Source organism: Notamacropus eugenii, chromosome 1 (genome assembly GCF_028372415.1).
Source record: "Notamacropus eugenii isolate mMacEug1 chromosome 1, mMacEug1.pri_v2, whole genome shotgun sequence".
Lineage (NCBI taxonomy): Eukaryota > Metazoa > Chordata > Mammalia > Diprotodontia > Macropodidae > Notamacropus > Notamacropus eugenii.
The window spans coordinates 622898804-622926266 of NC_092872.1; the positions used below are offsets into that span (position 1 = coordinate 622898804).

A 27463-nucleotide genomic window follows, 5' to 3' on the forward strand; every position below is an offset into this window, starting at 1 on the left:
CTGTTTTCAAATTGCTGAGGCGGTTGGGAGGAGACGGCGGTCCCGCCCAACGGCCCCCTCTACCCCGAGAACGCGGAGGCGTGACCGCTGGGGCCGCCGGGATTTTTACCTCTTGTCTTTTGAACGCGGCGCTGCCAACTAGTTAATACCAGGGTTATTTAAAAAGGTAAGGCGCTGGACAATGTCGTCTAATCAGGAAGAACTGAGTTCAGATCTTGCCTCTCGACGCTGAACAGCGGTGTGACCCTGGGCAAGCTATTTAACCTCTGTCTGCCTCAGTTTCCACATCTGTAAAATTGGGATAATCATACCGCCAACCCCGTAGAGTTGTGGGCGAAAGTACTGTGTAAACCATAAAGGTTTAGCTAAATGTTAGGCCTCCTTTGTTGTTCAGGCCTGTCCGATTCGCTGTGACCCCACTGGGAGAGGGCCGTTTCCTTCTCCAGCTCATTTTACAGATGAAGAAACTGAGGCAAACACGGTCACACAGCCAGGAAGTGTCTGAGGTCCGATTTGAACTCAGGAAGATGAATCGGACTTGGGGCTGAGCACTCTGGGCACTGTGGCGCCACCTAGCTGCCGGAGGACTCAAGGACTCGTAGTCGATTGAGAAACCCCTCCAACCCTCTTCCTTCCCCTCCAGCCTGCAACCTTGTATTTCTTTTTACGCCCGGAGGAGGCATTAGCCTATTCCATCTGCCAGGCTCACCCTCTCTGCTGGGGGCCTTGCTAATGACATACAGTCTAGCAAGGAGAATGCAATGAACTCCGAATGAGTACAGGAAACAATGTTACCAGACAGATGTGCAGAAGAAAGTGTTGAGGGACATCTGAGGAGAAAAGCTGCCATCTGACCAGAAACCTGAGCAGAGGTGTGGTATTTGAATTGGACTTTAAGGAATGAAGTGGAAGACTTTCAAGGCATAAATTGCCAGTGAGTTCCTAATTGCCAAATCAAATGGGCCTGGAGTCAGAAAGACCTAAGTTCAAATGTGGCCTCAGATACTTACTAACTGTGTAACCTTGGGTAAGTCACCACCTCTGTTTGCCTGTTAAATGGGGATAATAACACCTACCTCCCAGGGCTGGTGTGAGGATCAAATGAGATGATATTTGTAAAGTACTTAGCAAAGTATCTGGCACATAGTAAGTATAATAACATAAATATATAATAAATATGTATTTATTCTATATAAATGTATTATTTTATATATAATATATAATATTGTTATTTATATATATATATAACTATATGTAAAAAATATTAGCTACTATTATTATTCTCCTTTTTGACCTCATTGAAGCCTTTGATGCTGATTCTTTGGCTGATTCTCTTCTCTCTAGGTTTTTGGCACACTGCTCTTTCCTGATTCCCCTCCTATTTATCTGACAAGTCCTTCTGTCTCGTTTACTGCAACTTCATCCATTTGAAGCCCCCTAACAGTGGGTATCCCCCAAGGCTCCATCTTGGGCCCTCTTCCCTTTTCCCACTTATTATTTCTCTTGATCATCCCATCAGCTCCCTTGATTTTAATTACGTCTGTGTAGATGACTCTCAGATCTGCTTGTCCAGCCCTCTTTCCCGATCTCCAATCTCACATCTCCAGCTGCCTTTTAGACATCTTGAACTGAATATTCCATAGACATCTTAAACCTAACTTGTCCAAAAGTGTACTCATTATGTGACCTTCTAAAACCACCCCTCTTCCTAACTTCCCTATTACTGTCAAGGCCACCATCATCCTCCCAATCACCCAGGCTAGCAACTTAGGGGTCATCCTCAACTTGTCACTCTCTTTCATTCCTCATACCCAACTAATGGTCAAATCCCACCATTTCTGCTTTCATAAAATCTCTTCCACAGAGCCTCTTCTGACTCTGCCACTATCCTGCTGCAAGCCTTTATCACTTCATACCTGGACTATTGTAATAGCCTGCTGGTGGATCTGCCTACCTCAATTCTCTCCCAACTCCAATCCATTCTCCACTTAACTGTCAAAACTGATCTTCCTAAAACACAAATCTGACCATATCATCTCCTTCTTCAGTGAACTCCTATGACTCCCTATTACTTCCAGGATCAGATATGAAATCTGTTTGGCTTTCAAAGTCCTTTATATACTTTTTTCTTCTTATGTTCCCTACAGTCCAGGGACACCAGGCTCCTTACTATTCCTCTAACAAAACACTCCATCTCCAGACTCCCAAGCATTTTCACTGACTGTAGAACATTCTACCTCCTCCTTTTCACCCCTGAGTTTCCCAGGCTTCTTTCAGTCTCAGCTAAAGATCTCCTTGGTCATAGTGCCTCACCTCCAAGATTATCCCCAATATATCCCAGCATATAGTTCATTTGTACATAATTGTTTACATGTGAGCTTCCTGAGGGCAAGGAGGGTTTTGTTTGTTTGTTTTATTTTTACCTTTCTTTGCATGTCTAGCACTTAAAATAGTGCCTGGAACATAGATAAATAAATACTAGCGGACTGACTAATGAATTGGCTGGCATTGGGAATAGTCTGAACAAAGATGAAGAAACACAAAGGTGTATCACCTGTAGGAGAGTGATAAGAGGTAAAGCTGGAAAGGTGGGGTGGCTTCAGATTTTGGGTGGCCTTGAACTCTGGACAAAGGAACTTGAACACCAATATTATTAATTAAATAGCATTGATATAGCTCTTTAAGGTTTACAAAAGTATGTATCTCATTTGGTCCTCACCACAACCCTGTGAAGTAGGTGCTATTATTACCTGAGTTTTACAGATGGATAAACTGAGGCAGACAGAAGTTAAGTGATTTACCTAGGATCACATGGCTAATAAATGTCTGAGACAGGATTTGAGCTCATGTCTTCCTGACTCCAAGTCTAGCACTCTATCCACTGTTCTACCTAGGATCACTTGGTGTGGAATAAAGATTCAATGAATATTTGTAAGCAGACATCTATGCATAAGGAAGATTATGCATAAGTGACAGTGGATAGTGTGCTGGACCTGGAGTCACGAAGACTCATCTTCCAGAATTCAAATCTGGCCTCAGTCTCTTATTAGCTGTGTGATCCTGGGTAAGTCATTTGACCTTGTTTGCCTCACTTTCCTTATCTGTAAAATGAGCTGGAGAAGGAAATGGCAAACCATTCCTATATCTTTGCTAAGAAAACCTCAAATAGGGTCACAAAGACTTAATTGAAATGACGGAACAACAACAAATTTCTTGAATTGTTCTACCATCCATATGAATTGGAGGGAGTAGCAGAGTGGAGGCAGGAAGATATAATAATCTGGGCTGGTAGTAATTAGGAAGGGGATAGATGTGGATACAATACACAATACAAAAGTGGAATTCAGAGGACTTGGTATATGATTGGATAGGAGAGGTGAGGGAGAGGGAAATCAAAGATAACTAAAGTTGACAAAATAGGAAACAGGTGAATGGTAGTGCTATGGACAGAAAAACTGAAGTTAGAAGGAGAATGTATGTAATTAAGAAAAAAAATTAAATGTGGAAAAAAACCAGATTTGAATGGAAAGATAATGAACTCAGTTGTGGACATGTCAAGTTTGAGGTGCCAAGAGAACATGCTGGTGGAAAAAAAAAAGTCCATTAGGCAGTTGGAAATGCAAGTCTACAGCTCATAAGGGAGTCAAGACTATAAATCTGTATTTGTATCTATATCCATATCATATCTATATCTATCAAGGAGTCATTCTTTACAGAGGTGGCTATTGAAGCCTTGGGAGTAAATGATATTATAAAGAGAGAGAGATCATACAAAGAGAAGAAGACTGATGACACGCCCTAAGTTTTGAAGAGAAATAGCTAATCAAGCAATCAATGAACATTTATTAAGTCTTTAAGAAGTTCCAGAAACTATGCTAAGCTCTGGGGATACAGAGAAAAGCAAAATCATAAAAACATCCCTACTCTTAAGATGCTTACATATTAATGGGGGAGACAATAAGTAAATACGAATATATGACAAACATAAGTATGGAGTTGAATGAAGGTTGTTTATTCTTCATTCTTGAAGACGACCATGACATCAGGAAGATGAGGCCATGACTTGAAAGTGAATTAGATTTAAGTGAGGGACGACTGTGCAAGGTCACCAGCCTCACTTTCTCCTCTGGAGCCATTCTGCTCCAGTGGTAAGATATAGTTCAGGAAGTCTGAAGATAGCCCTGCTTAAGGAAGGTTAACTTTGTAGGAGATGACTCAAATGGCCTGGGCTACCAGAAAGGCATCTTTCAGAGACTTGAGTCTTAAAAGAAGCCAGGACTTTCAAGAGGCAAAAGTTAGGAGGGAGGACATTGCAGAAGTAGGGTACAGTCAGTGCAAAGGTATGGGAGATGAGAGATGGAATAGAAAGTAAGCCACTGTAGCTAGACTGTAGAGTGCAAAGAGGGTAAAGTGTGAGAAGACTGGAAAGGTAGGAAGGGGTTAGGCTGTGAAGAGCCTTAAATGTTAAAAACAGGACCTTATATTTTATCTTGAAAGGAATAAGGAGTTGAAAGAAGTTTATCAGTGAAAAGGGAGAGAAATGAGATAGTAGCTGCCTAGCACAGAAAGGTCAAGGGAAGGCTTTTTTAAGAAGGAGTTGACATGAGCAAAATAAGAAATGGTGGGGGTAGAGCCAAGATGGCAGAATAGAAAGACACACATATGCTGGCTCTCCCCACACGGCCCATAAAATACCTGTAGAGAGGGACTCTCAACAAATTCTGGAGCAGCAGAAGTGGAGAACAACAGAATGGAGGAGATTTCCAGCCCAGGGTCACCTGAAAGGCCAGTGGGAAATGTCTGTTGCACCAGTTGCGGAGAAGAGCCCAGCCCGGCCTTGGCTGCGCAGCGCGTCGTGCAAACAGCCTTCAGGGATGGAATCTCCAGTCGCAGCAGCAGCATTTTGCAGATCCCTCAACCCACAGGCGCCAAAGGTCAGTGACAGGGTTTTTTCAGCTGGCTGGGAAGGTAGAAGGGCCTTCCCATAGCTCCGGCCTCAGGCAGCAGCTGCAGAGGCCACATCGGCAGGCGACAGCAGTCCCTACAGCAGCCTGCATCCATTGTTGGATTGTAAAACTCCTGGAGGCTCTGAGCAGCCCATTCTTACCTCAGCCCTGTGTAGAGACCCTGAGGCAACTGATCTTTATCTCACACTGAATGGTGGCCCTGCCTATGCAACTTATCTGAATCTCAGCCCCCAGTGCTGGCTTGGCAGAATTGGAGGCCAGCTGGCTGTGGAGAGGAAACTGCTAGGATTCTGAGCACAACAATCTTTTCCTACTCCCAGACCAGTGTACCTGCTTGATTGTGCCACTTCGGAGGAACTGAGATCTTACAGATTCCCAGAGTATACCCTACTCTTGACAAAGGACCCAAAAGTCAAGTAACTGGTTGGGAAAATGCCCAAAAAAGGGAAAAAAAATAAGACTATAGAAGGTTACTTTCTTGGTGAACAGATATCTTCTCCCATCCTTTTGGATGAGGAAAAACAATACTTACCATCAGGGACAGACGTAAAAGTCAAGGCTCCTGTATCCCAAACATCCAAAATAAATATTCAATGGTCTCAGGCCATGGAAGAGCTCAAAAAGGATTTTGAAAATCAGGTAAGAGAGATGGAGGAAAAATTGGGAAGAGAAATGCGAGAGATGCAAGAAAATCATGAAAAGTGAGTCAACAGCTTGCTAAAGGAGACCCAAAAAAATGCTGCTGAAAATAACACCTTGAAAAATAGGCTAACTCAGGAGCCAAGATGGTGGAGTAGAATGGCACACATATGCTAGCTTGGAACCCACAGCCCATAAAATATCTGTAAAGAACTCCCAACAAATTCTGGAGCAGCAGAAGCCACAGAACAACGGAGTGGACGAGATTTCTGTGCCAGAGAGCCCTGAAAACCTGATGTGAAAGGTCCCTCGCACATGGGACCCAGAGCCCAGCCCAGCCCTGCCTTGGCCACTCGGCGCCGAGGGGAGCAGATCCGAGCAGGCTTCAGGGACTGAATCTCCAGCGGCCGCGCAGGTCCCTCCACCCACAGGTGACAAGGGTTGGTGAGAGGGTCTCTTTGGCTGGTTGAGAGGGGAGTGGGGTGTCCCCATAACTCAGGCCCCCTCGGGAGGCAGCAGCGGGGGCGGTGGACAGGGGCTCCCCAAGCAGGCAGGAGCCTGGATCCACTGTTGAAGGTCTCCACATAAACCCCCTGAGGGAACTGAGCCCCCTGAGACTGCCCTGCCCCCACCTGAGCACCTGAACTTAATCTCACACTGAATAGCAGCCCCGCCCCACCGAAAGCCCTGAGGCTGGGAAGCAGCATTTGAATCTCAGACTCCAAGCTCCCTTTCTCCTCCCAATATATTTCTCTCTCACCCCTTAATTTCATTTTTTTAAGATATGATCCCATCCTATTCAACTCACCCTGTGCTCTTTCTCTATGTGTGTGTGTGTGTGTGTGTGTGTGTGTGTGTGTGTGTGTGTCTGTCTGTGTCTGTGTGTCTGTGTCTGTGTCTGTGTCTGTGTCTGTGTCTGTAATCCCACCAACTACCCAGATACTGAAAAAAGTTTCAAGAGTTACAAATATTGTCTTTCCATGTAGGAATGTAAACACTTCAACTTTAGTAAGTCCCTTGTAATTTCTCTTTGCTGTTTTCCTTTTCATGCTCCTCTTGATTCTTGTGTTTGAAAGTCAAATGTTCTTTTCAGCTCTGGTCTTTTCATCAAGAATGCTTGAAAGTCCTCTATTTCATTTAAAGACCTGCGTGGGACCTACGTGGCCGCTGGAGATTCAGTCCCTGAAGCCTGCTCAGATCTGCTCCTCTCGGCGCCGAGTAGCCAAGGCAGGGCTGGGCTGGGCTCCAGGTCCCGTGTGCGAGGGACCTTTCACGTCAGGTTTTCAGGGCTCTCTGGCACAGAAATCTCGTCCACTCCGTTGTTCTGTGGCTTCTGCTGCTCCAGAATTTGTTGGGAGTTCTTTACAGATATTTTATGGGCTGTGGGTTCCAAGCTAGCATATGTGTGTCATTCTACTCTGCCATCTTGGCTCCTCCCACAATTTTTTTTTTAGCAAAGGACATACTTCCTGCCAGGATTATGTAATGTTGATGTAAGGTTAATGTGAGGGGGAAGAGCCATTAATAGTCCTCAGGCACCTTTTGTTAATTTCTCATGAGGCACTGGGTCAAGAGGCTCTCTAGCCCTGAAAAGAGTATATATGCTCTGAGGTGAAGTTTTGCTTTAGGGCTTATTTTTTGTAAGAAGGTTAGTGTGCCGGATGAGACTCTGATAGCCGTTTTAAGCAGCCCTCCCCCTTTGAAAAACCAGATGTTGATGCTTCTCTGTCTGATAATGATGTGTGTGTTGTCTATGGCCAGACAATTGGAAGCTCTGTTGATCTTTCTGTCTGTAATTTCTGCTTGTAATTTCTATTTGTATTTTCTCTGCAGTTCAGGGTGCTGATATTTCCCCCTTAACTAAGTGAATGATATATGTGCTTAATTAAAGTAGATTGTTGACCCCTCAAAAGTTGCTTCCCTAAGAACCTGTACAGCATGCCCTTCTGGGTATGCCGGGGTCCTTGCTGATACAGATTAGAATTCATACACTTAGTTCTAAGTGAATTTTCAGGTGAAACCTTGTCCAATAAAACCTAAATTATGCCAGAGAGATGGGGAGGGAGCAAAGGAGGGGGGAGGAAGAGAATAAAGAACAAGGTTGTGGTTGTTTCCTGTGTCATTATTCTGTAAATATTCAGGAACTGACCAAAATATAGTGAGTTGGCTCTAACCCCTCAAACCAACCTCCCCACCCCCAGTTTAGGATAGGTATTGAGAGGAGGAAACTTGGCTTACACAAACTCAAGGAAACCCAAGAATATGTCATGGTTCTCCTATTTTGAACAAGTAAAAAACAGAAGAAGGGACTTTTTACTTTGGGAGGAGATAATCTTTCATTTTTAAATTTTCTCTTTCCTGCAGGTTGCCAGCAGATAGGGCCTTGCTGGATAGTCACCTTTGATGTTGACTCTTCCTTGGGCATTTGTGTACTAAAGCTTCAGGTACAGGTGCCAGTAGATATACCAGTCACCCACCTCATACTGGAGTTATATAGGAGTCCTGAAAGGGCACAGCCTGACTTGCTAGGCTGCTATCCAATAATCTTTTCTTTCTCCAACTGGGTAGCCATGCATTTCTGCATTTAGTTGTATTTTGAATTGCTAGCTGCAGCAATGGGATGTGTTCTTGGCAAATAAGGTGTGGGAGAGTGGCTACTTATCAGGTGACATGATTGATTGTGATAATCTGTTGTATGGCTGAGCAGGAGAAGCAACACTTATATGTTACTGATTTGTTCCCCTTTTGGGGCAACCTTTCCTTTTGTCTATGAAGAATCCAGATAAAGGTTCCAAGACTTGGAGATTTCAGATTCAGGCAGTTGGAGCTTCAAAAAAACATCCAGCAAAGGAAGATTACATGCTCTGTCAGCAGATGAACAAATTTGTTAAATTTAGGGGGTGAGAAGAGGCATGTTAAATATAACATCTGATGAATTAAATTTATACGATTGCAGGAGGTACTGGCCAGGGTCAAGTAATTCTTGGAGCAAATTTCTCCAATTATATATGTTGATCAGGGAAAGGAGCTTTGTTCTATGATTCTTAATGGGTCTGAGAATCAGAAATCTCTAATAGGGTGTGTGTGGGATTGCACATTCACGCCCCGCCCCCACTCAAATTGACTGCTCAGAGGCGTCTCAAAGTAAAAACAGAAAATCTCCTTTATTCGTTCTCTGGAGAAACAGGTGGTCCCTTCACCAGTAAAGCTGGAGTCAGGAGGCGCTTTACAGAAGCAGAATGGCAACTTATATAGACCCTGACGCAGAAGTCCCCCTCCCGCCACTGCCCATTATTGTCATTGCCTGAGAAGTATGGTCTTACATTCTAGGCGTGAAATCTAACCAATCCCTTTTGGAAACCTGTTCAAATTTCCTGCTCTCTGATCATTACAAAGCCCATGAAAATACAGGTTATCATATGCAAATTAGGCATTGAAAACATATGCAAATAGACTCATGTAAATTGGGCATTGAGAACTTATGCAAATTAGGTGGACCAGAGTGAGGACTGCAGAGTGCATGCACATATGCAAATTAGGTATTGAGGAGTTAGTGAACCATAGCTAATCATTGATCCTAATGCATTGTATAATCTTATATAGAAATCACTTGACTCTGGAGGAATCAAAAACCTGGGCCTAAGGTCTCCTACTCTAGGTAGAAGTCTCCATACTACTGAGAAGTCTTCACTAAATCTGTTCCCATTCAGGTGGATATGATTAAAGTCCATGTCAAAAGTGCATCTTGTGGCCTCAAGGCCACAGGTTTCCCACCCCTGGTCCATGTTGTCACTCACCCACATCTCAGTAAGAATGTAAGTTCCTTGAAGGCAAGGAATATTTCATTGTTGTTGTTGTTTTTGGTCTTTTGTCTACCAAGGATGGTTCCTTGTGCATTGTAGCACTTTCTTAAAATCTGTTGAATTATGCACATATGACCTCAATGTGATGAAACTAAATATCTTTGCACCAGATGGGTGTGGAAACTAATCAAGCATATTTCCACCTCTGGATAAGATAAGGGAGGATTCTGGCAGTTATGCTCACCAGATCAGAACCTCTAGAACAACATGATATGTTAAATCTAGAAATAATCTTAGATTATCTAGTTCAATCCCCGGAGTTTCCTATGTAAGAAGCAGAGGGCCAAGGTCACATAGTAACTGCAAGAGCCAGGATTAGAACCCAGGTTTCCTTACTCTTAGCGTGTTTTCTTCTCACCAAATCAGACAGCCTTGTGGGTGTTTACAAGCTGAATAGCCATTCAAATAATGACTTTCTAATAAGATACTCAATTCATCAGTTATTTCTACATACATTTTGATTTTTAAAACTCTAGTGTCTTAAGCTGTACATCTGTTTTGTCTTTGTTGAATCATTAGAATTCTCAGTGTGGGTGGCAGGAGGGAGGCACTATACACCATGAGGACTTAAATTATAGCTCAAAAAACTAAGAATTCCATAGGGATTGCTCACATGGTGGTTATCTCTACTTACAGGGTAGTCCAAGTCGGGGTTTGCAGCTACTCAAGTTGGGAGAAAAGGGATCATTTAAAAATTTATTATAAATAGTTTCAGTGACTGATACAATAAATGAGTTTTATAATCATTTGCATTTAAATAGTTTCAATATAGAGAGTTTATAACTCTCTGAAATTGAATTACCTGTCTTTGTTCACTTTTTCTTCTAGATAATCAAAGTTTGTGCTATTTTTGTTTTGCATCACTTCCGTATTTATTTATTCCTCATATGTCGATGAAGGTAGGTAATGGAATAGTTTAATTGTACTGCAATTTAACTATTTCCAGTTGTCAAGAATCTAGATTGTTCCCAGTTTTCTGTAATTACAAGTGATGCTGATAGAGAAGTCTTTTTTGAACAGGGCTTTTAATAGTTCTCAGGATATATTAACAGTAAAGGAATTGATTCAAAAAATATGATCATTTTTGGAGCTTTAGTAAAGTATTGCCAGATGACTTAAAAAAAATTCTACTAGCAAGGAATGAAATAAGAATATACCTCCTTCTCTTCTGCTTGGTTAAACATCAGAAATTATATTATTTTATCAGTGGAAATAACATTAAAGAAGAGGCATTACCATCTGCTTTACTACTGTAACCTACTGTCTATGGGACTTTTCCACCTAAATTGCAACTGAAACCCTACTCAATCAAAATGGAAGCTTCTTGAGGGCAGCAACTGGTTTAGTTTTTTCTTTGTATCCCCTGTACTTAGCACATAGTAGGTGCCTAATTCTTTATTCACTTCTTAAATATTTCCAAAATTCTTTTAATTTGGACCTCTTTAAGTGAGGCTACATGCTTCTCAAAAACTTATCAGTCATTTGAGTTTCGTCTAGTGTAAATGATCTGTTCATATTTTCTGACCTCATTATTGTTGGGTGGTCTGCCCTGGGGTCTTTTACACATTTTATAAAATTTTAGATGGCATGCTTTCATCTATCATTTGCAAGAGATATACCAATCTTTATTTTGCTTGCTATAATTTTTTAATGTTAACAAACATATCTATCTTGTAGCCAATTTTGTCTATTTGTTTAATAGGTAAGCTTTTTTTCTCATGTCAAGGGAATTTTATTTTCCTGCCACTTTTGAAAAATGCTATCATTGTTAGTTGTAAGTCTTTGTGGTTGGGAAATGGGGGCCTAAATTTTTCCCGTCTTTACTAACCAGCCTCATCAAGTATATTTGGGGTTTTCTTGAGAGAACTGGTTCTCAAGGTTTAATATCATGTCACCTACAAGTGACTGTTTGGCATCTTCATTTGCAGTGTTGATCTTTCTAATCTCTTTCTTAATTTATTACAATTCTAGCATTTAAAAAACTTTTATTAAATACAAAGGGTGAAAGTGGGTACTTGTTGTACATTGCTTTCTGGTTGCAGAGTGATACTTTGTTGTATTAATGAAGAAGTCCCCTGTCCTCTACTTTCATTCTCTTTTTTTAGAGTATCATGAATGAATATTGGATTTTATCCCCGTGGACTTGTCTTTATCTATTGAGAAAATAAGTGTGTACTTCTCTTTATTGTTTCTAATGTTGGCAAAATTTTGGATGCCTGGCATAAATCCTACTTGTACATGATGAACAATTGTTTCAAGGCATTGCTAACTCATCTCTTTAGTATTTTTGTATCTATATTCATGAGGGAAGCTAGATTCTAATGTTTCTAAACTAGTATTTTATTTTTTTCCCAATTGTACGTTAAGACAATTTTTAGCATTCATTTTTACAAGATTTTGAGTTTCAAACTTTTCTTCCTCCCCTTCCTTCTTCCTAAAATGGTAGGCAATATGATATAGGTTATATATGTACAATTATGTAAAACATATTTCCTTATTAGTCACAGGTATAAAAGAAGAAACAAATTAGAAGGAAAAAAAACCCCACAAAAATAAAGTGAAAAAAGTAAGCTTTGATCTGCATTCAGACTCCATCAGTTCTTTATCTGGAGATAGAGGTAGCATTTTTCATCATGAGTCCTTTGTACTTTGTCTTGGATCATTGTGTTGCTGACAAGAGCTAAGTCATTCATAGTTTATCACATGATGTTGCTGCTACTGTGTACAATATTTTCCTAGTTCTACTCATTTCACTTTACAACAGTTTATACAAATTTTTCCAGGTTTTTCTCAAATCTGCCTACTCATTATTTCTTATTGCACAATAGTATTCCATTACATTCATATACCACAACTTCTTCAGACATTCCCTAATTGATGGGCATCCCCTCAATTTCTAGTATTTTGCCACTACAAAAAGGGCTGCTTTCACATTTTCACATGTAGGTCCATTTCCCTTTTTTATGATCTCTTTGGGATACAAACCTAGTAGTGATATTGCTGAATTAAGACTATGCATAGTTTGGTTGCCCTTTGGGCATAGTTCTAAATTGTTTTCCAGAATGGTTGGATTAGTTCACAACTGCAAGAGTGCATTACTGTCCCAATTTTCCCATATCCTCTCCAACATTTATCATTTTTCTCTTTTGTCATGTTAGCCAGTCTGACAGGTGTGAGGTGGTACCTCGGAGTTGTTTTAATTTGCATTTCTCTAATCAAAAGTGATTTAGAGCACCGTGTTATATAACTATAGATAGCTTTGATTCCTTCATCTGAAGAAATTTAAATAAATTGACCATTTATCAATTGAGAATGGCTTGTATTCTTATAAATTTGAATCAGTTCTCTATATACTTGAGAAATTAGGTCTTTATCAGAGATACTTGTTTCCCAGTTTTCTACTTTCCTTCTAATCTTAGTTGTTTTGTTTGTGCAAAAGCTTTTTAATTGAATATAATCGAAACTTTTAATTTTGTAATGTTTTCTCTTGTTTGATCATGATTTTTTCCCTTCTCCATAGATCTGACTGTAGATTATTCCTTGCTCTTCTAATTTGTTTTTGGTGTCACCTTTTATCTCTAAATCATGTACCCATTTTGACCTTATCTTGGTATACAGTGGTGAGATATTAGTCTATATTTAGTTTTGGCCCTGTTGTTTTCCAGTTTTCCCAGCATTTTTGTCAAATAGTGAACTCTTTTATCCCAAAGGCTGGGGTCTTTGGGTTTGTGAAACACCAGGTTACAATGGTCACTTACTACTGTGTCTTGCGTACCTGCTCTATTCCACTGATCCACCACTCTGTTTCTTAGCTAGCACCTGAGAGTTTTGATGATTACTGCTTTATAATATCATGTGAGATCTGGTATTGCTAGGCCATCTTCCTTTGTGGTTTATTTTCATCAATTTCCTTGATATTCTTGATCTTTTGTTCTTCTAGATGAATTGTTATTTTTTTTAGCTCTATAATTTTTTGGTAATTTGATTGGCATAGCACTGAATAAGTAAGTTAGTTTAGGTCGAATTGTCATTTTTATTACATTGACTTGACCTACCCATGAGCAATTGATATTTTTCCAGTTGTTTAGATTTGATTTTTGTTTGTATTAAGTGTTTTGATTGTGTTCATATAGTTCCTGGGTTTGTCTTGCCAGGTAGACTTTTGAGTATTTTATATTGTTTACAGTTATTTTAAATGGAATTTATCTATCTCTTGCTGTTGGGATTTGTTGGTCATATAAAGAAATACTAATGATCTGTGTGGGTTTATCTTATATCCTTCAACTTTACTAAAGTTGTTAATTATAGTTTTTAAATTGATTCTCTAGGGTTCCCTAAGTATACCATCATATCATCTGCAAAGAATGGCAGTTTTGTTTTCTCATTGCCTATTCTAATTCTATTTCTTTTTATTCTCTTATTGCTATAGCTGATATTGCTGTTACTATACTGAATAATAGTGGTGATAATGGGCATCCTTGCTTCACCTCGATTTCATTAGGAAGGCTTCTAGCTTATCCCCATTAGATCAAAGCTCCAAGGTTCCTTCCACCTCTGACACAGTGGTAGCTCTGGCAGAGAACTGGAGCAAATCTTCCTAAAGTCCAAATATCAGATGAGCTAAGCAGAGCATCCATAGCACTTAAATTCTGGAGTATAGCTTCTGGGCTTTCTTCTGTAGGCCAACCTCCACTTATCCATTCTGTTTGCTTTCCCAATGAACCCTGGTACACTGGACCTAATGATAAACAGTTCAATAAAACCAACAGATCTACTATCTGCCAGTGTGTATATAATATTCTATACCTGGACTCTATAATGAAGGGAGTGATAGGCATTTTTTCAGCTCCTCTGCACAGAGCTGTCAAACACAATCAGCAGACCAAATGCAGCCTGCAAAAGTCTGGATTGCAGTCATAACTAGATTAAAATATAATTGGAAAATGTTTAACAAAATAAATATAAGTACAGTACAACATAATGTTAATTTGTGATTCAATATCACTGTGACAGGATCACACTTGGTCATTATACTTGCATTCAGTCAAACAAAAATAGAATTCTTTGGAGCACCTTTTTTTTCTCATCTAATTTATCTTTAAGTTTGCTAACTATCCTCATAGAAGTACTTCCTATGTGTTGAAGTGCATTAATGCAAACTTATAATTAGAAAAAATGTCTTATAATTAAGCCTATTAAAGCTTTTTTAAGTAGTGAAGTATGTGGATATTTAAGAAATTGCTTCCAAGATTCTTTTAAATTGTAGGCTTTATTATTGATTATTAAATCTTTCAAAAATTAAGACCTTTGTTTTAAAACCATACTCTGTTTGATGGGCATGACACTACAAAGATGTGTCCAGGACTTTGTACCTTAACTAGTTTGGTCCCTTTTATTTTCTGAGAATTATTTGGAGGAACTTTTAATGTTTCTTTATATTTTAACTAGGTGGCTCAATGGATATAACTTTAGACATGGAGTCAGGAAGACTTGGGTTTAAATCTTGTGTCAGACATGTACTAGTTCTGTGACCCGGGGCAAGTTTGTTTACTAACCAAATTGAAGATAGTAATAGCTTCTACCTTATAGGGTTGCTCTGACGATCAGATGTGAGGTGAAAGGAAGGGAATAAACATTTATACAGAGCCTACCATGTGCCAAGTACTGTGCTAAGAGCTTTACAAATATTATCTCATTTCATATGAAAACACATAAAGAGCTTGTCAAACTTTAAAATGCCATGTAAGTGTTAGTCCAGGGGTGGGGAACCTGTGGCCTCAAGGCCACATATGGCTGTCTTGGTCCTCAAGTGAGGCCTTTTGAGTTGAAGTTTTATAGAACAAGCCATTTTATTAAGGGGATTTGTTCTGTGAAGTTTGGATTCAGTCAAAAGGCCACACTTGAGGACTTAAGAGGACTGCAGATTCCTGGCCCCATTAGTCACTGCTACTATTCTGAAACTTGCCAATTATTTGCCTATAAGAATCATGGGAGAACATGGGTATTCCTCTCACTTCTGGAATAGTACCTGCTGAAACTATTTCAGCAACTTCCTTCCCCATCTCCTTGCACCCCAGTTAGATCCTTGAAAATGTCAGGTTCTTTTTTCTTCTTTCTGGAGTTGCAGTTCATCTAAAGTGGGAACTTCTTGCTCTGTCTTGCAAAGTCAAGACTTTCTACTTTCAAAATTTGCCTTTAAAAGCTATGTTGTTTTCCATTCATATTTATTTACCTTTGTTTAATTTTTAAAAATTATTTGCTACTTCGTTGATGTTTAAAATTATTCAATATTACTTTGCACATTCCCTGTTTCTTTGGTTTTCATCCTTCAGCTTGTGTTTTGTGGCAGTCTTCAGGAATATGGAACGAGATGGATGAGTGTGGAGAGATTCCTGCTTTGCCTTAAGAAAATTTAGATAGAGAAATTGCTTACATAGAATGTTCCAAATGGTAACGTTATTCTAACTCACCTTTTACTTTATTTCACTACATGATAGGATGTCTAGTCTAGAACTTGCCTGGCCATTTGTTTCTCTACCCTGTGTTGCCACCAAGAAGAGGTCCCTAACTCTGGATATCCTCAGTCATAAATATGATTATGTTGTTCCACTTGAACAACTGGTGAGTAGAGAAATATGGATGTGCATAAACCTAATGCAGAATTTTCCTTTTGTCTGCTTGGCTCATGGTTGCAGGGCTACTCCCATCCTCTTCTTTCTCCACTGATGCATATTTCTTTAGAACTTGAAACAGTAGAGAAAGAATTTTAAGGTTGTCTGCCTCCACAACCTGTGTTGAAAAGTGATTCACTTTGTCCTCAGGTGGATGTGGTTGCTTGTGGGAAGGAGGGATTTGGCCCTACTGGGTAGTTTTTCCCACTTCCTTCCTAATCCTAGATCATTTCTATGCTAGAGCCCACAATGTGCATTGTATGTCAATTAGGAAAGCTTTATTTGTTGTGGATTCCTTGGGCTTTAGTAAAGAGTTGAAGATGTGCTCAGGAAAAGGGTCAGAGAACCATTTCCCCACTGTCCTGTAATGGAGAAGAGTTTGAGGCACCCCTAATTTCTGAGTTTTTCCCTCATATCCTGTCATAGAATACCAGGGGTTAAACTACTATTGTGGAGGATGTGTGTTCATGTGTGGGGGAAACCTCAGGATGGGAAAGGTCCGTATTTGAATGTGAATGAAATGGCAAAACTACCTTTGGATCCAGAAAACATCACTTCCCCAGTTCTCATTTACATAACAGGTGGACTTGGGTAAGCCTTGCTTCCTAATAAGTTCCTCAGAATAGAAGGATTTCACTGCTGCACAAGCAGAATATTCATTCTATGAGGGGGTGATTACAGCTGAGGAAACACCTATTTGTGGCAGTCTCACTGTTCCTCTTGCCCCCACCCCAACTACATCCCTATCACAGCTATCTTCCTAAAGCTTAGCTCCGAGCACCACCCCCATTTCAAATGGCTCCTCTCTAGTGCTGGCCAATCATTCCACATCCTGGAAGCTGGCCCATTCTTCCACTCCCTCCTGCTGCCCTTGTTCTTATGTGGTTGGCTCTATCCCCTCATCTGGATCCTAGAAGTTGTTCTCATCTACTGATTGACACCCAGGCTGCTCTCCTACAAAAGTTCAGAACTCGTCTCACATCTTCCTTTCTAGTCTGATGCCAGACCTGGGCTATCATTCTTAGCTTGACTGACCTAGGTTGCTCTACCTCAGCCAGTGGGGACCCTGGAGATAATCTAACAAGGCATTGTCCTCCCCCTTGAATGTTTTGCTACCCTCCTCATCATAGCTTGCTAGTATTTAATCCGGAGTCCCCCTCCTCAACCCTAGGAGCCATCCTGAATCTCCTTTTCATTTCATCATCAAACTTCTAGAAAAAGACTATACTGTTTCCATTGCCTTGTCTACTTTTCAACACCTTGTAATCTGGCTTCTGACCCCACTAAAAGTCTCTTGAAGATTTCCCATGATCTCTCATCAGGTGTCCTCAGTGGTCCTCTTTCCATGCAACTTCTGGCAGCCCTTCCCCATCTCACCTCCCTTGGTTTTCATGCCTATCTCTGAACTGTTTCCTAATAAGATTTTTATAAAGGACATTAAGGTTTTCCAAGTGCATTGTTACTTCCTGTGACTCTCATGATAACTAGATCAGGTACAATTCTCACTTTACAAGTTAGGAAACCAAGGGTGAGAAATTAAGTCACACACTGTTTCAGAGGTATAATGAAGACCCAGGGTTTCCCTCCTTCCAGCTTAGGATGTTGTCCTTTCACACCAGGCTGTTCTTTCCTATTATCTTGCTGACCCTTGGGATCCCTTTTCTTTCAAGGCTCAGCTCCCATACTTGTAGGAGAGCTTCCACCCCATTAATAATCTTTCCCTCCTCAAACAGATCTTGGGCATTTTGATCTCTCCTTTTGACTAAATCTTGTACTTTATTTTTGTAGTCCTATCTCTCCAGGAGAGTGGGAGCATCTTAAGGACAGTGCATTCCTAGCTATGGCTTGATCATTGTTTTGATCCCAAATTGTGTTCCTAGATTTTTCTGGAACACAACTGTTCCTTTTCAGGGACCAGTTCAGCTTTCTCTAATTACTCCCTCATTTGAAAGTGAACTCCAAGTATTCCTAGAACACTTTCCCTAGATTTCTCATTTGTCTCAGTTACATTCTACCCAATATACCATTTATCTGTGTACACGCCATTATCTCTATTACAGTAGAACCTGTTGTGGGCAGGTATTATGTTGAAATGAAATACTCTGATTTGCCTGACTGGTCTTTTCACTGTTCCTCAAACAGCCTGGCCTTTACTAGCCTTGAACCCATGTTGACAATGCCCTTTACTCCACACTATTTGCTAAAATACTAACCTTCCCTTCAAGGCCCAGATCAAACACTACCTCCTGCCTAGTGATCTCTTGTGCCACCTTACAACATCTCCTGTCGTCTTATTCACTGTTACTTTAATTGGTTGTGTACTTCCCTGATTCCCAGCAGGTACCTTACATTCCTCACAAGGTTTGATATATAACTAGGTATTCAATAAAATACTTGACTGGTTTGATTAAACCAAGCCCATCTCAAGAATATGGGCAACTCCCTTGATGTCAAGGCTCAGTTTGCCCCTCCCATGGCCCAGTCTAAGTCCTACTTATAAGGCTGAGCAAAAGGAAAGTGGGACTCATCAGAAAGGTTGAAGGCAGCCGCAGTGGAGAAGAGATGCTCAGACAGGCCTCTGCTCTCGGCCCTAGGTCTGTAATTGGCCGACCAGCTTTTATTTCCTCTCTAGAGGGGACATTTCTGTGACCTTGTGTGTGGGCCACAGGGCACAAACTTGAAAGGGGTGGACACATCCATTCAGGATGAGACCTGAAGAACTAGACAAGTTCACAAGGGCTCTTCCTGCCCCTGATTTTGTCCCTCTGCAGCAGGGGGTCGATTTCTGTAGTAATTCCCCTGGAAAAGGCAGCTCCTGGCATTACTGGAAGTATCTGCTGGTGTTGGCCCTGGGGATGGGGGAGCTGCTCCACTGGGGGAGGAGGGAGTGGGACACCTAGCCCCATCCCAGGCTTCGGCTCTGGAAAAAACTCCTATAAGGCTTGACTGGTGTGTTTCCTCCCCTGAACAGGATTCGTGGGTCTTGGGGGCCACTGCTTAATTCTGGTGGCTGGCCCTTTAAATGTCCATCTCAAACTGTGATTCCTCATCTGGGGAGAGAAAAGACAAAAACTGATGAACCCAAAAGACGGTAGATAAAATTGGTATCTTGGAAGATGGTTATAGGGTATTTAAGTAGAAGTCATTTTTTCCCCCTTTTTTCTGCTGGGTTCATCTCCACAACCCTCTCCCCTCCTTATCCAAGTTTATTAGGAAGTGGATGAAGAAGGGAAAATTTTCATCATGCCAAGCCAGGCGGCAGTTTCCAGAAATTGCTTAGTGACTGTTGTTCTTCCTTTAACCCCAAAAGAAATGCAGAAGTCTAGGCTTCTAAAGTCACACCCTACTTGGACTCTGGATTACAAAAGAGTCTCAGCATTTAGAGTTAAAAGACATTAGAAATCAGTTTACAGAAAAAGGAAGGGAAATGAAGATTAAGCAACTTGCCCAAGATCAGAGAGCTATTGAGTGTCAAAAGCAGGATTTAAACTCAGATCTGATTTGATATCTGGTCATCTTACTACCCCATTAGGTTGTTTCTCTGATTTTGGGGGTAGGTTTGGATAATTTGGTCACTCCCAACTCTACCCTATGCAAATCTGTCTACCCTCTTCTTCTCATCTTTCTAGGAAGTTCATTATAAAGCAGACTGGGGGCGGGGGAAGGAGGGTTGGCATTACCTAATCTTATCTAGGTCATGGACAATTTCTTCAGCTAAGTTCTAAAAGGAGATGAAAAGATGCACCTTGTTCACACTGCACTGAGCTTAGGGGCCTCTCGGAATGAAATACTGCATATGTCATTAGACTGGTTTTGCTGGCCTATTTTTTTTCATTCCCTATTCAGAACCTTTCCAGTCTTTTCATACCTTTCCCTCATCCACTCTTCAATCTGTCAGCACCTGCCTCCTTGTATTCCTGGCACCCAGTACTCCATGTTCTGACTCCAGGCACTGTCACTAGCAGTCTCCATGCCTGGAATGCTCTCCCTCCTGAAGTCTTCCCTGGGCCCCTTCAATGCACCTTGCTTGTACAGAACTGTGTTCTCTCCCGTTAGACTGTGAGCTCCTTGGGGACTGGACAGTCAGTCTTTTCCCTTTATTTGGATCCTCAGCACTTAGCATAGTGCCCAGGACATAAGAGGTAACTGACTTAAAACTTTTTTTTTAAACAAAGGATGATCTAGAGATAGAGCAGGGGAGGAGGGTTATATTCAGATATGAAAGTGATATAAAAACAAATGAAATCAATAAAATTTTTTTAAGAAGTTGGGATTGAGACAAGAGACAAGGTTATTGTCTCTATTTTAGGTGTGTGTCCTTTCAGGGAGAGTACAAACAGGGGTCCTGTCCTCCCCTCCTATACCCTTCTCCTGCCCCACCAACTGCCCCTATACATTATAGCAGCACAGTAGATAGAGTGCTTGGTGAGGAAGAACTGAGTTCTGCTTCAGACACTTACCAGCTATGTGACCCTAGGTGAGTTTCTTAACTTCTCCCTCAGTTTCCTCATTTGTAAAATGGGGATAACAGACCCTACTTTTATGGTTTTGAAAATCCAATGACATGACATGACCCTTCAAAAACCTTAAGGTGCTATAGAAATGCATTATCATTGTTCTTACTAATCTTTCTCTTCCTACTGTTCTCAGATCCCAAGACACCACCTTCAGTCTGTCACCCTTCCAGAAGCTGGTTTCTCTTGCCAGCAGCGTGGCACTTTGGCTATCTTGTGGGACTCCCAGCCTTCTGTGTGCTTCCTGAGTTTGAAGTCCAAGCCCCTGGTGTGGAGACAATCTTTCAGCTACAGGCAGCAGGCAGCAGCACTCCCCCTTCCCTCCAAAGCCCAAGCTGCTTCCCTTCTAGGCCCTAGGGTTCACTGACAGAAGAACTGGCCACTGATAGTAGACAGGGCAAGGGGAAGGAGAGGAATCTGAGAGTGATAAGACTAGGCAAGAGAAAAAGAGAAATGAGTGGGTTTTTATCTTCTTTCCAGCCCCACTTCTGGGAATGGCAATCTTCCTAACTAAAGAGCTCAAGGATTTCCCAACAAGCTGGCTTCTTGTGTGTAGCAGGAACAAGACCACCCAAAACCCACCTCCTGCTGCTCTTTGTTACCAAAAGGATCGATATCTGGGATGGGGGAAGGGAGAGATACCTTGAGAAAGGCAGACCATGTAAAAATGAAAAGACAGCAAGAGAAAACAGCTTGTGGAGAGGCTTTTCCAATGACTAGAGAGGCAGAATCAGAGGAGGAACTTACTAAAGGAACAAACTGACAACTTGCTCTCATCATGCTAACAGAAATGATAATGGAAATACGGAGAGAACAGTAGATAAATAGACTCAGGAATGACTAAAGTCTACCTACCCCTCCCAGACACTGAAAAGAATGTCAGGAAGGCTAGGAAGGAGTGAGATGCTGGAAGTTCTCATTTAGAGATGGAGGCTGTGGGTTAAAATCCTGCTTCTGCCCTTACTTGTGTGACCCCACTCTGAGCCTCATTTTTCACATCTGTAGAATGACCTCTAATCTATTTCTGAGCATTAAATTTATGCTTCCTCTGGTCATGTACTCACAGGTTCATAGATTGAGAGCAAGAAGGGACCTTAGCAGTCACTGAGTCCCACAGAGGTGAAGCCATTTGTCTGGGGTCACACAGTCTGCAGTGTCAGATAATGTCTTTCTGATCCCCAATCCAGCAATTACTACCACGCTGCCATTGCCTGCAGCCTAGCTCTTTAAAGGCTGCTGGGTGGCCTCAGGAAATACCGAGCACACTGGGTCTGAAGTCAGGAAGACATGAGTGCAAATCCAGTCTCAAGACACTTACTAGCTGGGTGACCCTGGATAAGTCACTTCTTCAACTATAAAATGGGGATGATAATAACCCCTACTAACCAGGGTTGTTGTGAGGATCAGATGAGGTAACATTTGTGATGCACTTGGCACGTTTAGGTGCTTATTAAATGCATGTTCCTTCCTTCCTCCACCAGACACACATCAGTCTGTCAGCACACTGTCTCCTCAAAGGCAGGCATGCTGTACCTTTTGTAAAGTTCTGCTTGAGGGTGCCATAAAACCCTCAGAAGCTTACCAAGGTCGAGATAACAATACTGAAGGGTGTCATTTATTACCCAACACTGAACTGAGTCAGCACAGTGACACAGAGGGGTTCGTTTTTATCCACTTCTGTTCTATAAAGGCTGGCCTTCCTACTACCCTGGACTTAAAATAATTACACCACTTTACTCCTAAGCTTCTGCAGTTTCCCATCTTTTTATGTAAAGGAAGAAACAGGAAGCTACTGTGAATCTTTTCTAACATCTCTTGGGGCAGCCTGTCCTCAGACACTTATCCTTGTAGGAATGGGGCTATTATGGTGGGCATGAAGAGTGCGGGAAATGGGGAAAAGACCAATTTTCTAATTTCTTCCATTCCTAACCTTGGAAAGCACCTTAGTTGAAGGTTAAACCCTGGAGCTGGTCAGACCTGTACTTGGACATTTATATTCTAGTTCATGACTCTATGCAAGTCCCTTTTTCATCTGGGCTTCAGCTTTGTGATGTACAAATGAAGAAGGTGGAGTAGATGATCTCTAGGGTCCCTTATAGCTCTCTCATATCCTGTGTTTCCCAAGCAGTCTCTTCTCTACTTACGGCTTCCTGGCTTGTCCTCATGGCTGTTGGGTAGGTGGTTTGGGTTCATTTCAGTAGGAAGTTCATCACCAGGAGGGCTGGTGACCCCAGGAATGGTGGGCAGATCCCGGGGAGGTGTTTTGGCCACAGGAGAGTTACGACATTCCATCAAAAACTTTCGGTCATAGATGATCCTGGTACCTGTAAGAGCACAAGTATGGCTAGGTCAAACATCTATATGGATGCTCTGATTCCAATGAAAGGTGCAGGGCTGAGAGTGAGAAATCACAGGGTCAGGGAGAATCCAGTGCTGAAACCCAGTTTCCAGTGGGTGCTGAGGAAGGAACAATAGATTTAGGTAGGGTGGGGTCTGTGTTCAAATCCTGACTGCTAAGTTCCGAGCTTGGACAAATGACTCTTAGGCACTTCATTGCTTCATCTGTAAAATGAGTTTGTTAGACAAGGTTCAATCTAATTCAACAAACACCTGTTATTAAGTGCTTATTAAGTATACAGTACTATGCTAAATACTAGATGTACCAAGATTAAAAACAAAAGCCTGCCCTCAGAGCTTACGTTCTCCTGCAGGACACAGCAGCATACATTTAGAGTTGAAAACACCCAGTAGGGACCCCCTCATTTTGCAGAAAACCCTGGCTGAGAGGCTAAAGAACTTTCCCAAAGTCACACGTATTTACTGACAGAGCTTGTTTGAGACCACATCCTGACCCACATCCAGCATTTTCCCCATCGTTCATTGTAACAGTCTCCCTAAATTATGTGGATACAAGTAATTGAAAAATTATACCAATTGATTTAAAGATGGAGAGAGTCCTAGTAACTTGAGGGGCTTAGGCCCAGGCTTTGTGGGAGGTGACACCTCAAGGTCACTACCAGTCCCAAATCTGTGCTGCTGGGACTTGGTCTAACAAGTTGGCTTGGGTCTATGGCCCCTTCTTCCTGAGTACTCCTCAAGATCTTATCCTCATACTCTCCCAACTTGTGGTTTGTGCTTGTTAATTAACAACCACCTGCATTTAGACCTTGAAATCTCACAGGTAGAAAGAAGCTCATAGTCCACCTTAATATGCTCCAAGAGATGGACAACCCACAGCATCTTGGGGGCAGATTATCCCATTTCGGGCTAGATTTGTTAAGGCACTCTTCCTTATGCTTACCTGAAATCGGCTACCCTCTACCTTGCCTTGGTCAGAATTCCTTCTGCTCCCTAGGATCAAGCAGAATCTAGGCCTAATTCCTGTTACACATGACCAGCCTTTTAGGTATTTAAAGATTCTGACTAGAGGCTTTTGAAGCTGAATACTTCTCAGACAAGACTCTGTCCCTTGAACATCCACGTCCACTCTTGCTTTTGTCCTCCAACTTCAGACTGACAAAATATGACACAATAAAGGGCAGAAGACCCGTGTTCCACTCACTGGATGTGTGACCTTAACTAAGTCATCTCATATATGGGGCTTGGTTTTCTCCTTTGTAAAATTAAGGGACTTGCTCTCTAAGCCTCAAATCAGTGCCTACTTTTCAATAAAACCTCCTCTGATCATTCCACTCATGAATATGTCTACTGTGGCTGAGCTTTAGCAGCCTAGAGATAGAGCAGTTTAGCACCTATAATATATTTTGTGTTGTTTGAGCCAATTTCATGTATGGGTCTCATATCCTCACCTAGAATACCAGCTCACTGAAGGCAAAGAAGTATCTGATGATTCTTTGTGTTCCACAAAAGGTGGAGCCCAAGAGACATCTTTAACAAACCCCTGCTGATAGACTGACCAGAAAAACACTTATCATCTACCCTGAATGACAGGTCTTAGTAGGAATGTGCAAGGGCACTGGGGAGGCCCCTCTCTGGAAATCTGATTTGTTATTTATTATAAGAGTTTTTTTTTCTTTGAAATTGAGGGGTAGATAGGTGAGGGGAACAGAAAATAAATGCTTATTAACTGAAAACTATAAATAAAGGTTCCCCCCTGCCTCCAGCTTGGAATTCTACCACTAGAGAATCATCCACCTGAGTTAAGCACTGCCTTCTTCATGAAGTCCTCCTTTCTACCACAAATACCATCCAGAAGAGACATACAAAATTACCAACACCTTTGAGTAAGTTTAGCAACCTTCTTTTTCAAAGGCTCACTGAGGACAGCATGACGGCCCTAGGCCTGGGAGATAGGGCAGGGAAGGGGTACTGAAAGGAGGGAAAGGAACAAGGTAGAGAGGTAGGGTCATTCAACAAAGACAAATGCTACTTATTTTAACATTATGCTCAAGTCTGACTCGAAGTCTGATCTGCTCTCTTCATCTAAGGTAGAGATGCTTAAGTAAAGGCAAGTTAGGAGACTATCTCACCATCACACAGGAGTCAGTGGGAGAATCCAGATTAGAATTCAAAATGTTTCTATTAGAATTCTAGTGTTTCTAGGAGAGGTGATATGGTCTAACAGAAGAACATGGTACTGGAAAGCTGGAGACCTGTGATATCTCCTCAGCTCAGCCACTAACTAGCTATGTGACCTTAGGAAAGTCACTTTGCCTGGGGAACTGCGGGTTCAATTAGATGAACTAATATTCTGTATTCTAGTCTCCTCCTGCTCTGACATTTCACACCCTCATGAACCTCTGAGCTCTGATAATCTAATTCTAAGGAGCTTTTCTTGGGTAGCTCCAACACTTCCTCTCAGCTGGACTCTACTTTCTGCAGTCATGCACTCCCTTTTCCAAGATTTGCCAGAGTGAATTCTTCAGCCAATTATCCTTTAAATGAGAGGCAAAAATTTTCTTTACCTGTTCTTTATAAAGTGGAGAGCTGCCTGGTCCTCCAACAGAAAGCAAGAAAACTTGTAGTTTACATTCTTGATTTTAAAGGATCATAACTCTTTATTTACTTGATGTGAAAAGAAAAATACTTTCTTCATAGCACCACAGATTTTCATAGGATCATAAATATTTAGCTGATATAAAAAGAATATACTTTTTTCATAGGACCATAGATTTAAAATTCCTAGAAGAATTGAGGTTTCAACACCCTAATTAAGGGGTGGGGAACCTATGACCTTGAGGCCACAACTGGCACTCTAGGTCCTCAAGTGCAGCCCTTTGACTAAATCCAAACTTCATAGAACAAATTCCTTTAATAAAAGGATTTGTTCTGTAAAACTTAGACTTGTCGAAAGGCTGCACTCAAGGACCTAGAAGGCCACAAGTTCCCCACCCTTGCCCTAGTTCAACTCATTTTACAGATGAAAGTGAAGCCAAGAGCTGAGTAATTTCAGCCCAAAGTCAATGAGGCACCAAGTAGAAGGGGGAGGAGCCCAGGTCTTCCCCCTTTGCCCTAAAGCAAAGCCTGTACTTTGAAAATGTGAAAGAATCTCATTTGCCAAGACAAAATACATACCACAAAATGCCAGGAGAGGTGATGCCACAGAAATCCAATTTCAGGATATGCTAGCAAGGGAGAGGGTGAGATTTATTAAGGATTCTGAAAGTCAAAGGATGGCAAAGGATACAAAGAGAGGGAGATGGGCACAAAGCTACCTTTGAGTAAGCATTCCCTTCATGGGGCAAAGTGAAGGCAGGATGGAGGAGGGAAGGGGGTGGTGGTGAAAAGGGAGGCAGGGCAGCACGGGGTGAGTTTAAAACAGGACTTGCTTTTTATTCTCCACTGCTAGCTGGCATCAGGAGTATATCTCACCGAATCTAAAAGGGGCCTTAGGACAGAGAGATGTGATGTAGCAATACCGGTACGGAATCTGGAGTCAGAGGCTGGGAGTTTAAAGTCCAGTCCCTGTGTGATCAGGAGCAGAAATTCACTTCTGAGCCTCATCCTTAAAATGAGGGGGCTGACTAGGTGTCATCTAGGGTCCCTCCCAGGCTTCAATCTATGGGACTATGAACAAAGCTGAAGAGGCTTTGGAAACCATCTAGAGTTCATTTTCCACATGATGAACCTGAATGATAAAGGACATGTCCAAGGTCACCTGGCTCCCTCCTGTTAATGGATGATTCTGTATTTTTCTAAGGACAGCTAGGGAGTACAGTGGATGGAGTCGAGCCTGAAGTCGGGAGGATTCGTGATCCTGAACACAAATCTGGCCTCAGACACTACTTGTGTGATGCTAAGCAAGTCATTTAACGCTGATCGTTTTGCCAAAAAGAAAAAATATAAAAGGCTGGGCATGTGTCCAGGGAATAGATGTGGTTGTAACAGAGAACAAGTGGGGAATGATATGCAACAATGCTGGAGAGGCAGGATGGCACCAGATTGTGGAGGGCCTTGCCACTTAAGATTTTTGAGCAGGGGCCTGAGAAACTTTGTAGAAATGGGCTTTGTGATCTGTAACAGAATTTGCTAAGTATTTTGAAAGAGCAAAGCATTTTAGAGGTTTCTTTCTAATTCATTTTCCTCACCAGTAAAAATGAGGGAATTAAATGTCTAAGTCAAGGTTTGACAAACTTGGTACAGATCTTGCCGTCAGCACCTAATTTAGGGCAAACAAATTTTTTTGCTTCCAAAAAAAGGAAAACAAACATACAAAGTAGGTGACAGGTGTAGGTATGGACAGGTGAAGCCAGGAAGGTAGCCTGTGTTTCCCTGGTGTGTAGCAGTACTTCGCACAAATGTTTTATTTTCATAAATAGGTGGCACAGTGGATAGAACACCAGCAGGGA

At 41.6% G+C, this 27463-nt stretch overlaps 1 protein-coding gene and 1 long non-coding RNA gene across 2 annotated transcripts in view; one reads left to right on the forward strand and one right to left on the reverse strand.

Annotated features, from left to right (window-relative positions):
* Positions 1–8: 8 nt before the first annotated feature.
* LOC140520837 (uncharacterized) lies at positions 9–21706 on the forward strand. The gene is made up of 3 exons (XR_011972668.1): positions 9–166; positions 15967–16090; positions 20791–21706. It is a non-coding gene; the product is annotated as an uncharacterized lncRNA (long non-coding RNA).
* Positions 18718–27463, reverse strand: part of EIF4EBP1 (eukaryotic translation initiation factor 4E binding protein 1) — a 30392-nt gene continuing 21646 nt past the window's right edge. The window contains exons 2-3 of the mRNA XM_072635187.1: positions 22799–22978; positions 18718–19190 (exon numbers count right to left, since the gene is read on the reverse strand). Of these exons, the coding sequence (XP_072491288.1) occupies positions 19159–19190; positions 22799–22978 (212 nt within the window). The 3' untranslated portion in view covers positions 18718–19158. The remainder of the gene's footprint in view (positions 19191–22798; positions 22979–27463) is intronic.